General features: G+C 43.4%; 1 protein-coding gene across 1 annotated transcript; it reads left to right on the top strand.

Annotated features, from left to right (window-relative positions):
• The first annotated feature begins 2,898 nt into the window (after positions 1-2,898).
• LOC124684166 (protein SEMI-ROLLED LEAF 2-like) lies at positions 2,899-11,792 on the top strand. The gene is made up of 20 exons (XM_047218549.1): positions 2,899-2,928; positions 3,380-3,523; positions 3,622-3,696; positions 3,787-3,902; positions 4,102-4,216; positions 4,319-4,447; positions 5,053-5,100; positions 5,492-5,682; positions 5,767-5,963; positions 6,047-6,333; positions 6,514-6,663; positions 6,771-7,265; positions 7,390-7,539; positions 8,979-9,054; positions 9,250-9,377; positions 9,919-10,119; positions 10,206-10,340; positions 10,453-10,572; positions 10,915-11,133; positions 11,208-11,792. Exons 2-20 carry the CDS (start codon positions 3,389-3,391, stop codon positions 11,385-11,387), a joined length of 3,147 nt encoding a protein of 1,048 aa, XP_047074505.1. The 5' UTR covers positions 2,899-2,928; positions 3,380-3,388; the 3' UTR covers positions 11,388-11,792.
• Positions 11,793-12,852: the final 1,060 nt, after the last annotated feature.

Here is a 12,852-nt window from a genome sequence, read left to right as displayed (position 1 = left end):
GACATGATTAGTAGGTTAGTGCACTAAACCAAAAATATATGTGGTGGTACTCTCACAACTCACTCAAAACTGATAAGAAAAGGAAATCTTACCGCTCCAAAGTGAATTAGTATTGCTTACCACTTGTAGTAACAACTAGTGCACGGATGTAGCGAAGCGAATATCAAGGGTATAAGAACAAATCACATGGAAAAGAAGGATATATGTGGGGCTGTAGGTAGGCTACCTATTTGCACCAATAACAAGCTCTAGCGCTGACCGTAGACAATCAATGATACTCACACAATACGAGAAATGTGGCAATGCAACTATATGGAGAAAAGGTTGCAATGCACTCGAGAGACGCTAGCAAAGCTCAACGAAACAGGCACAAGATTGCTCAACTACAGGTGCAGAAAAGAAAACTTAGGCCTTCACTTGATTCTATTAGCACTTCACTTTTTCTTTTTGGAATTTTCTTTTTATGACACACAGCTATGTAGCTCTTTTTGCTTCTTTTCAATTTTTTTTTTGATGTTATGACTCAACTCCTTGATAACACGGCCAACAAATAATGCAAAGCACCAAAACCCTAATGAGCAGCCTGTCGAGCGGTAAAACTAGTCTCTTCTGGGAAAGTTCCTAGTCACGTATATCGAAAGGCTGTGGCTATGGTTTGGACAACACACTGTATGCTATGTGGACTCGGAGCAACAAAAACTGACTCTAGATGAAAGCGGAAACACAAACCCTAACAATACTAGATGGAAGAAAAAGATACGCAAAAACAACTACAAAAAGCAACTAAAACTCAAAATTAGTGCAATCTAAAGCTATGGCAAACCCTAACCCTAATATTTTTGGCTTTTTCTGGATAGGAAACACTCACAACTCAACTATGGAGTGGATTGTGGATGGCTTACCGAGGAAACCCGAGAATCTGATACCAAGATGATAAGGGGTGACCCGATCTTCTCAGTAAGCAACGAGGGTGATGATGATCACGGGATGATGGCAGCGGAGATAACTTGATGAAGTGGATGATAACTTGTATGACGCAACGAGATCTCTCGATTGGTCCCTGTCGCCAATGCAACAACTCTCAACCCTGCAAGATATTCGCGACTCCACACACTTGCGCACGTAGCCGCCGACCACGAAGCGGTAAGTTGCAACCTCCTAATTCCCAATGGAACAGCATATCACACAAGACTTTCAGATCTACACCAAATCAATCAATATGGCGTAGGGATTCAATAGTTTTGCATAGCAAACAACTAAGAACTAGGGTTTATCTTAAATGTGGTCTAAAGCTACTTGGGGGCGTCCTGGGCACTTATATAGGGGTTTAGGACGACCTCAGGTCGAAAAAGTACGAAAATAACCGACCCAGAATAGATCTGGTCGAGACAGACTCGGGCTCGGCCGGCCTGGGGGCCGGTCCACCGAGCACTGGGACCGGCCGGTCCGGTCTGGACCGGGCCAGAGACCGGATGGCGACCGGGCGGGCGTCCAGGCTTACTGGATACGCCCCGGCTGGCACAGGCGTGGGGCCCGGTTTGGACCGGGCTGGTCCGGCGTGGGGGCCGGTCGGACCGGGCCTGGGGCCGGGCGACCCGGCGTCAAGGCCGGTTGACCGGGCTGGGCGCCGGCCTGGACTTCTCCTCCTCTTGCGCATGTCTCCCGCTCCTCCCTCGCGCGTCCATGGGATGTCTTCTTGTGCAGCTCCATGTCCAGCTTCTCGTCCATCTTTTTGTCCAGCTGCTCCTCTCCTCCTCGTGCGATGCTTGCTCCCTCCTCATACCTGATCATACATAAATAATAGGACTTAGGCAGTATAAAGTTCTCATCGATCAAAGTATCACTTAGGAACAAGTTCACCTGTTGTTTAAGTAGCTTCGCACGGGCTCGTGTCATTGGTCCAATCCTAACTTTATTGGACTTGAGCATCACAGCAGGATCATCTTCAACTTGTAATGACGGAGGTAGTAGTGAGGTAGGGATGTTCTCATCACTCATCGTCCTCAATCCCGAGCCGCTGAAGCAGATCGTCAATCGCCTCTCTTTTTTTACTACCCGATCCTTCTCCATGGCCGGTCGCAGAAGTTTTCCATCTCGAGCCCATGGTGAAGGCACAGACCGCCAAACCCTAGCAAACCAGGGTCGCGTCTGAACGGAAGAGTCCAAAGAAGGAAGCCTCCTTCGGAGAAGAGAAGAACTCCACCCGGATTGAAACCCGACGTGGAGGAAGAAAACCCTAATCGCCTAGGCAGTCGCCTGTCCGCGTTAGGTCGCACCGTCTTGAGCCTGTTATATGTAGACATAACCGCGTGTACGTTTACTTGTGGACGGGTGGAGTATATATATACACACCTCCCATAGCTTGAGTAAAAAAAATTTGATTCGGTGGGCGATAACATTGACGATGGGTCAACAAGACAACAACACATTTCCGCCGTAAATTCGCGTTTCTTTTTTGACATGCGGGAGGGGGAGGGGGTTTGCCCAGCGGAGGCCGCGCACGCGGCGGCGTGAATTCCGGCGACCACCTCGGCCGCACGAATGGTGGGGGACGCCAGCAGCGCCACCACCCCCTCCCACCAGCACAGCACAGCACAGCACAGCGCGAGCGCACGAGAGGAAGGGCAATGGGGGCAAGAACAGAGGCCGGTCGTGAATAAGCGTGGGGCGTCGTGCCCTGCCACCCCGCGTGCAGTGCGTGCCTCTCTCGTCTCCCCGCCTCTCCCTCCCCTCCACACCTCCACCACCCCCCGCGTTTCCCTCGCCCGGAGCGGCAGGCAGGCAGGAGGCGGAGAGGAGGACCACCCACCACCACCCATCACCACCACCACCGGCGACGCGCCGCCGCTGGCGTCCCGCGTTCACCACCTCGCCAGCGCCGCCGCAGCCCAATCCGACCGACCGGCCGGCTTGGCTCCTCGTAGTAATGTAAGGCCACGCCCTTCCTCTCATCGTGCTTCCGCATTGCTGCTGTTTGAATTCTTGACGCGTGTGCTTGGGGATCGTTGTCGGCATTGCGCACGACCGGTCGATTTCGCTTTGCTGATCGGCAATGCTCTCGAATCATTCGTTTCACCTAGTCAAGGTTGACCAAAATGTAGTTTGAGTTGGGTGGTAGGTTTGGGGAAAATCCCGCAGCATGCTGGCCGTGGAATTCTGAATCCATCGGGTTGATCAGTGGGTTGGTTCTTGGTTGTTCAACTCTGACAGGGTCAACCGGCCGGTCCAACATCGGTGTCTGCATTGATAACGTTGTTAGAATTCCGTATTCTTGGAACCATAGTTCGAATTCCAATCATGAGATGTTTGTACAGGGTTTCCTGCAAGTGTCTGTTGCAGTGGCACTAACATGCGCTGTATCAATCAATTCTGCCTGCAGTAGTAGAGGATGGGTGTGATATCCCGGAAGGTCTTCCCGGCGTGCGGGGCCCTGTGCTACTTCTGCCCCGGGCTCAGGGCGCGGTCCAGGCAACCTGTGAAGCGGTACAAGAAGATCCTCGCCGAAATCTTCCCCAGAACGCCGGTTGGGACACCTCCCTTTTTTTCCTCTCTCTACCGCGGAAATACGGCATTAGCCGGAAATAATCATTATATATATGTGTGTGTGTTTTCACGATGTAGGATGAGGAACCTAACGAGAGAAGGATCGGGAAGCTGTGTGAGTACGCGGCCAAGAACCCTATTCGAGTCCCAAAGGTTCCCCCTCTTCTCTTTCGGACCTCAAATGTTTACTCTCGACTTTTGGGTTAGCTTGCATTCTAACATGCGTTGATATTTCTTGAGCAGATCACAGTTTACCTGGAGCAAAGGATTTACAAGGAATTAAGAACAGAGCAGTATGGTTTTGCCAAAGTGGTGATGCTGATATACCGCAGACTGCTGGTTTCTTGTAAAGAGCAAATGTTAGCATTCCTTTTTTAACTGTCTCTTTCCCCCATGTCACTGGACTCCATAAGATTATTTGCCAAAATGAGCGCCATCCATCCGACTGACAACCATTAGATGTTAATACTGTCATTTGGTCTGCAAATGAATATCCTACTTAGTTTGATACTATATCTGAATATGGTTACAAATATAAATGTCATTTTCTCAATGCAGGCCACTGTTTGCGAGTAGCTTATTAAGCATTGTACACACTCTTTTGGATCAAAAGAGGCAGGATGACATGCGCATTATAGGGTGTGAAACCTTGTTTGATTTTGCTGTCAATCAGGTATGTCCATTGGCATGATTATCAGTGGATGGCATTATGTGCCAGCAGGATACTTGATATGTCATAGCGCCTATTTGGTTCTTACATTTCTGTATATTCTAGGTGGATGGTACATACCAATTCAATCTTGAAGGGCTGGTCCCAAGACTATGTGAACTAGCTCAAGAGGCAGGAGAGGATGAGAGAGCAACTTCACTGCGTGCTGCAGCCCTGCAAGCCCTTTCAGCTATGGTATGTTCTGTCATAACACAATATCAAACAAGTGTTACATGTTAGCATTGATTGCTAAAATTGGTGAAGAAATGAATGCAAAATATTGTGTTGTAGGACTAGGAGACTGTTGCATAGCCAAAAGCCCAAAAGAGGGTCAAATAACGCTTCCGAGTTCTGATAAACCTTTTTTATATCATAATTTGATGCTAGCATAAGCAATAAATATTGCTAACTACGTATCTTTGAAGCGACTTAACATCCACTTACGGTTTCTCAACAGAAGAATAGATCAATATCATTCTCACCACTTATTTGTACAGCTAAGGATGCTTGCTTCAACTGTATAGCTGTTTATTGTTCTTTTCGTGCTATTTGTGCTCCACTGTAGTCACGGGACTCACATGAATGATGTCAGTTGAAGTGTTATTCATTTATTACTGTATACTGTTTCCTCAAACTTATACGCTACCTACTCTGAACATCTGAACCTTGCAAACTACTCCCTCCATTCCTTAATATAAGATGTTTTGGTAGCTCAAATTGAACTGCCAAAACATCTTATATCTAGGAACCGAGTAAGTAAATAATATCTGCAGTTATAATATTTTCCTTATATTGAGCAGATCTGGTTCATGGGAGAGCTTTCTCATATCTCGTCAGAGTTCGATAATGTAAGTAAGACCTGACCGGTAGTTCTTTCCTTGCTATATCTTTCTGTATTAATATTTACTACGTTAAAAGATCTATGCTTGATTCCTGGCCTATCTATATTCTAAACCAGTTAGCATAAGTTTCCTCCCCTCTATTTCTGCATACTTGGATGAAACGTCCATAAGCTGCCACTCATAAGATCTTTTCACATGATTATTAAGTGTTGCATTTAGCATCGTTGCAGAAATATTGAGGTCACGTCTGGAAAAAATATGTAACTTGGTAATGCATCGGAATTTTCTTGTTGGTAGTTTTTTTTGGTTAGTATCAGATTTTCAACTGCTTGCACAAGCAGATTGTGTCTCCAAATGTTCCCTTCATAAATTTTCTTTTCTAAATATTCATTGACAGGTTGTTGAAGTTGTATTGGAAAACTACAAACCTCAGAAGGCCCAAAATGATGATCAAGTTACCACAGATCCAGACAATGAAACAGCGCAACAAGCCCAGAAAACAGAGCAAAATACATCCCCCTATGTCATTTCTGAGATCCCCTCCTGGGAGAGCTTTGTTAATGCTAAGGGCGGAGTTAACCTGTCTATGTAATACATCTTATTCCTACTCCTTTTGTACTTGATATTTTTCTTGTTCAGTAGTTGGCTTCTCAACCGACTCTTGTGCTGCAGGGAATATGCCAAGGATCCTAAGTTTTGGTCCAGAATCTGTGTGCACAATATGGCTAAGCTTTCTAAGGAGGCAACAACATTCCGTCGAATCTTGGAGTCCTTGTTCCGGTGTTTTGGTAACAGTAGTTCCTGGTCACCAGATAATGGACTTGCTCTCTGTATATTGTTAGACATGCAACTGTTGGTAGAAAGCACAGGTACTTCATTTGCACTCTATGAGAGCAGAGTATATTATATAAAAGTAAACTAGTTTTTTATTTTGTTTAAATGACTTCTGCAGGGCAAAATATGCATTTACTGCTGTCTCTACTAATAAAGCATATTGAAAACAAAGCAATGTTGAAGCAACCAGAGATCCAGCTTAGCATCGTGGAAGTGGCAGCTACCCTTGCAGAACTGTCCAGTTCCCAGGCTTCAGCAATAACTATAGGTGCTATAAGTGATCTAGTCAGACATTTAAAGAGAACATTCCATATTACTCTTGGTAGCAAAGACGCAGAGCTAGTAAAAAGAAATGAAAGTTTCCGCAAGGCTATAGACGACTGCCTAGTGCAACTGTCAAAGAAGGTCTGTTTTATTTTCTGTCCCTCTGAAATTTTATGCTCAATTTGCTTGTATCACTTGTGTAAATGTGATATCTTAACTAATGCCCCTTAGCAGTCTGATCTGTGCAATTATATGGTCAAATTCAAATAAAAGTCTCTCCAAATTGCACGGTTGGCTTATCAAGACTATTTTGTTAATCAGGTATCTGATGCTGGGCCAGTTCTTGACATGATGGCGGTGATGCTAGAGAACATTGCAAGCACTGCTGTAGTAGCTAGATCAACTGCAGCTGCAGTTTATCGCACAGCTCAAATAATAGCTGCTGTACCAAATTTGCAGTATCAGAATAAGGTATCCTCTCAAAGCAAAAAAGTGAAAGAAAAATAAGTGTTTAAATTCATCTCAGGAAGCAGTACTTTTCTGCTTTGGAAATTTATATTCTATATATATGTTGTCAGGTGTTTCCAGAAGCTTTATTTCATCAGTTACTCTTAACAATGATCCACCCTGATCATGAAGCTCGTATCGCTGCACACCGCATATTTGCTATTGTCTTGGTCCCCTCCTCTGTTTCCCCCCTGATTCAAGCAAGTGCCACTAGTCAGGCTAGGACACGTGACATGCAGAGAACACTATCTAGAGCTGTCTCCGTGTTTTCATCTTCAGCTGCTATCTTTGACAAGTTGAAAAAGGATAAGCACCCGGACAATTCACAAGGTGAAGATAATGGAAATACTAAACGGCAAAACTTACCTGTATCTCAAAGCCGCCGCGGTAGCATGAGAGTTCCTAACTTTTCCATGAAAAAGGGTCCATCAATGGCTCTGAGGGCTCCTTCGGTATCTGTTAGAGCTCCTTCCATCGCACTTAGAGGTCCTTCCATGGCTCTGAGATCGCCTTCTATGGCTGTTAAGGAAGACAAAGGTTCCTCAAGCAAATCAGATGATGAAATGGTACCTTCATCAGTATAACCTTTTCTCGAATTTAGGATTATTAACTAAAGATCAATGGTATTTGAGAAAAATATTTGTTAAGAGTAATGAATAATCATTTCTGCAATATGTTAAATGTGTTCAGGATTCCCTTTTGCTGAAGTTGAGCAGTCGTCAGATCACACTTTTGCTGACATCCATTTGGGCTCAAGGAGTGTCTCCTGAAAACACTCCTGCAAACTATGAAGCCATTGCTCATACCTACAGCTTGCTTCTATTGTTTTCTGGATGCAAGGTAATCTATTCTTCCAATCACATCTTGTTATTTTCTTCATCATTCTTGGTATGCTTATCAGACAGACACCAGATATGTAATGCAAAAGATTAATGTCATGCTAACCAAGCCTCCCTTTAAGGGCCTAGCATTGGTTGATTTTTTTACCAAGTGCAATGCGTAGCTGCGGAAATGTGCTGACCAGGTGTCTGAACAAGTGAACAGGACCACAAGTTCTGTTTGGACCTAGCCATGGTTGTGTAGTAGGGAACACAGGGGATTTACACACAATTCTCTCAATTTTGACTCGTATAGAATTTTGAAATTATTTAGATATTTCAAGACAAAACTAAATTTATACGCTAGCATCATGTCTTTATAAAACAAGCTGATAAAGATCACATGACGTAAATGCGATATACACTTGGAAAGAGTGGCACCTTTCTCTGCTGGAAGCTCACTTCATATCCAATGAATCCATTTGTACTGGTGGTCCTGAAGAGCTAATTTAGATAAAACGTGCACCTTCTGTCCTAAGAAGTGGTATTCTGTTAAAGTTATTATTTTATACATGGTTCATTAATGTTTATTGAAACTTCCCCGAAATTTGCACACATCATGTTACTTATCATTTTATTTATCTTATCACATTTGTCCTTCACATGTACACTATCTTCTCTCTCCCTCTTTCCCTTTGCACTCCTTAGTATGTCCTGTGAATTCTATGTCGAATTTCTTTCTTGTTCCTTTTCCCCTTTTCTGAGGAAAGTCTGAAGGGGAGACCCTACCTAGAACTTCATGGAAGGATAAAAAAATACAACAAGCAGAAGGTTGCATGTTCATGCATAGTGCAGTAACGTTCACACACAGACAAACAAAGGACAAAAGGAGTATACGATGCATGCAAACGCCAAACTTGAAAGAAGATAATATGGGGACTGAGAAAGAAGAGAAGCAAACTAGCTTTCCGAAGTGCATGCTTGCAGCGAGCAGTTCTCACTTAGCCATGAGTATTGGATACTGTATTGTGCATCAAAAGCTCAATCATATTAAGATATTCATCTCTTAATCTTTCTGGGTTGGACTTCAAGTTGTCAGAAACATTTCTGCTACGCCACAGCCAAATCGTTAGAGAATACATATGGTAGTTAATCCCCAGGAGTCTTTCATGTCTGGACAGAGAAGAGAGTGACCAGTTGAGAATGTCACATTCATATTTCCCTAGTTTTTGTGGCTCGCAGTTTAAACTGTTCGATTTTGCACATGAGTGTCAACAGTGTTTTACAGTTCAAGCAGTTTTGACACCCAAAATGACAAACCGTTCTATTTTCTGTTTCTTCTAATGAATGGAGATCTATTTCTGTTTTATTACTTCAAAATTGGAATAAAAATATGGTTTTTTCTTAGTTGTATCTATCATTATTACCTCTTTTATGATGGTTTTTTTTTTGCTCTTCCAGGCATCAATTTTTGAGGCTCTTACTCAGAGCTTTCAGGTTGCATTTGCTTTGAGGAGCTATTCACTTACTGAAGCAGGTAATATAATCAAACCGACTACAAGTATCTTTAGCTGTAAATATAAAACACAGTGTTCCATATAACTTAAAACTTGGCCTCATGTTGTAGATGAATCATGATGGTGTGATAATTGTTTGGGAAAATGATACTGTAATAATATCAGTATTAATTCTCTTGCACCTATTAATTGTTTTCTACTTGTTAACCTTGTAGAATCGTTACCACCATCTCGGCGCCGCTCCTTGTTTACTCTGGCGACAGCCATGATTATTTTCTCTTCAAGAGCTTTCAATGTGGTGCCTCTTATTCCAATCTGCAAACAGATGATTAATGAGCGAACGGTATGTGATGAAAGATCTCCCTTGTTTGATTTCTGCTGTAACTTTTTTTTATTATATTAGCAATCAAGTCAACTTGCTATCCTACGTTATCTTATTCTTGTTAGTTTCCAGATTCTCTTGTTTTTACCAAATATTTACTTTTACATCGCAAGTCCATAGCCTTTACTGAAAAGTTAGTTTATCGCATAATCACCTGAGTAGTCACACTAAACATGTAAATTAAATAAAATCACTTCTAACCTTCCTTTCTGGTCTTCTTGACATCTGACAATGTAGTATGGTTTTAGATTTTGTTTTGTAAGTACGGCGAAAATTCATAGAGCATAATCCACTTGGTTGGTTTTTCCACCATGCTTCTGTTAGTATTCCTATAATTTGTATAGCACATAGACCAAACAAGAGCTCAGTTGCATCTCTGTTTGTTCTAGAGATTAACAAATTAGAGTTGTTCATTGTATTGTCATTGAACACATTTTGGTTGCATCTTGACTTTGTGTTGGCACAGACCTTTTATCTGGCATTTGTTTGGTATTTTACTTAGGGCGATCCATTCCTTCATTTGGTGGATGAGAGTAAACTTCAGGCGGTGAAAGATTCCTTAGACGACCCATCAAAAATATACGGATCGCCAGAGGACAATACTAATGCACTGAAGGCTCTTGAAGCAATAGAGCTATCAGAAAGTCAATCTCGAGACAGCATCGTCTCCACAATCATGAACAATATAGCAAATATTATTGATGTAATGTTCACCTTCTCACTTGCCTCTTACATTCATTGTTTGAACCAAGTTCCATGCAGCTGTAGGTGACTTTTCTGTTTCTGCAGGCGGAGTTGCACAGTGTGAGAAGCCAACTGCTAAGTGATTTCTCCCCCGATGACATGTGCCCAATGAGCACTCAGTTCTTTGAATCACCTGATGAGAATTCATCAGGGTCTCATGAGGATGCTCACCATGAAGAGGTATGGTTGTCTATATTAGCCTGCAACTTATACTTTTGAAAGCACCTTAGTTTTTGGCCATTACTGTATCGGTCAACTACTTTTGTTGCTAAAAGTTGAATATATTCAATAGGGTATGCTGATTGACCTGGGTCATGATCATGATATTTTTGGGGAAGCTTCAGAAAGTACGTCAGCTACTGCATCTATTCCTGCTGGAGATCTTATGAGTATCGATCAGCTTCTCGAAACAGTATGTCCTTATGAAAAAACTATGATTCCTTCCTATATCGCTTTTTACTATCTTATCAGTTCTGTTGTAAGTTGATGACAAGTTCTCTCAGCACTTGAGCTACTCATTGATGCAATTATATGTCCTGTAGTAGCACATCTAGGCAGAAAACATTAAAGTTTTGCCTGTAAATGCTATGTTTTGCTCTATTTATTTAACTTAATTTGGTATTCTTCTACCTGCCCAACGAAACAGCAACAGTCACTTTTGAACATTAAAGTATCTTTGCTGTTCACAATATTTACTTGGCATGATAACTGCTTTAACTAGCGTTTCTTTTTTCATCCTTTTGCCATTTCATAGATTGGCGCCGACCCTGCACATCACACAGAAAGTGCTCATCTGTCAGCAGACATGCCGTTCATGGAGATGACTAGCCAATGCGAAGCCCTCACGACAGGGAAACAGCAGAAGATGTCTACCTTCATGAGTTTCCAGCCAAGCTCGCAACCAGCCCCCATGCCCAGCCAGCAGCCCGGCCAGATGGAGCTGGATTTCTTCAGTGATCCCCCGTTGCCCCAGGTAGCATAATTTCCCTTCTCTGTCAATGCATATTACATTAAAATACTGATGTCGATAAGCTGCACGCTAAGCAGGCTGGGGTCCAGAGCACGAACCCGTTCCTTGACGACAACTGGGCCGCTTTCCCTCAGCACATGGACGCTGGCAACCCGCAGTCAGCCGATGATCCATTCGAGCAACATTTCCTGAAGCTACCGGCGGCAAGCCCTTACGACCACTTCATGAGGGCTGCAGGCTCAACAGGCCAGAGCTGAACTCAGCCTGCATTGCAGCAGCAACTCTGTCGCGTCTCGGTGCATTGTACCGACAGGTAGGATGGACGTCTCAGGTTCCTGCCGATCGAAGATGCGGCAATTTTCCGTCCTTGTGTTTGCCAGAAAGGTGTAATATATCTGCGCGCTTGTGTGCGCGGGAAGGTGCTCTTAGAGGTTCAACCGGAGTCTGACACCTATTCCGTTCATTCTTTGTGTATAGTGGTATGTATAGGCTTGGTTACTGTGTTGTATGTATATTATCCAACGCGACGTGTAGAGGGACTGAAGGGAGCAGTACCTTCGGGGGTACCACAGAAAGTTTGTACTACATGCGTGTAACATGGCTGCCGAGTGCAGCGTATATAACGAAAGGAAAAGGATGATCAAAAAGTCTCTCTTGTACCAGAATATCTCGTGCACATTTTAGCTTAGTTGCTGTGCAGAATCGCGTCACGGTTGCGTAGGATTTTGGCAATGTCATCGGTTGGCGGCTGTGTCAAATTATTTGAGCTTATATATACGAATATATATATGTCCATGTTCCTGATATAGTGATATGCTCCTGGCCACATGATACAAAGGTTCGTGATCGCCTAATCAGCGGTGCGTCAGCTGATTGCTACAACTAATTCACTAGGCCGATTCAGTTCCGTCTTTGGACCGTCATCGTTGTTCGTCTGACCAGCATTGGTCTAGTCTCCCTCCATGATTTTGTGGAAGCTGGTCACGGATCACATGTCATATCACCATGTTGTGGAGACTGTTAGAATTTGGGTTTTGACTCTACCAACCCCCATTAACCCATGCCCACGACGAGGCTAGCTTGACAAATTAAGTTCCTAATTACTTTGCTTTGTCGCAGAAAGGAGAATGCCCGACACGATCTTCGTCTTGTCATAGATTATTCATGTGATATTGCTAGCAAGCTGCCGGAATATGCCCCTCTTGATGGCCATAAGAACGTGTCTAGCACTATGCCATACGTCAGCCAGATTTCAGAACAGAGGAGCGCATAAATATCACCTGGCGTAGGGATATCTTGGAACTAACTGTATATAGTGTTGTGACACAAATGAAACTGTGCATCATTTGTTCCTTGCATGCCCCTTTGCTACTATCATTTGGCGGATGATTTACTTTGCCTATAATATTCCGCCACCTACGAGCATCAATAATATGTTTGGGAACTGGCTGTATGGAGTTCCGAAGAAAGATAAACTGAAAATTAGGATTGGTATATCTGCTATATGCTGGACAATATGGAACACTAGAAATGATATGATTTTTAATAATCAAAAGGGTACTAACTTTTTGCAGGTTATTCTTCGAGCTGTGCAGTGGATACGGTTATGGGCTTTCCTGCTACCGGAGGATCAACGCAAGGATATGGATACTGGATGCAACAGACTGCTGGTGCTTACTCAGGATTTCTACTACCAGGCTACTGGGTGGCGACACAATAATA

Source organism: Lolium rigidum, chromosome 1, assembly GCF_022539505.1.
Source record: "Lolium rigidum isolate FL_2022 chromosome 1, APGP_CSIRO_Lrig_0.1, whole genome shotgun sequence".
In the NCBI taxonomy this organism is placed as follows: Eukaryota; Viridiplantae; Streptophyta; class Magnoliopsida; order Poales; family Poaceae; genus Lolium; species Lolium rigidum.
The sequence above is the reverse complement of the archived record's forward strand: the minus strand, read 5'-3'. Positions and strand labels throughout refer to the sequence as shown.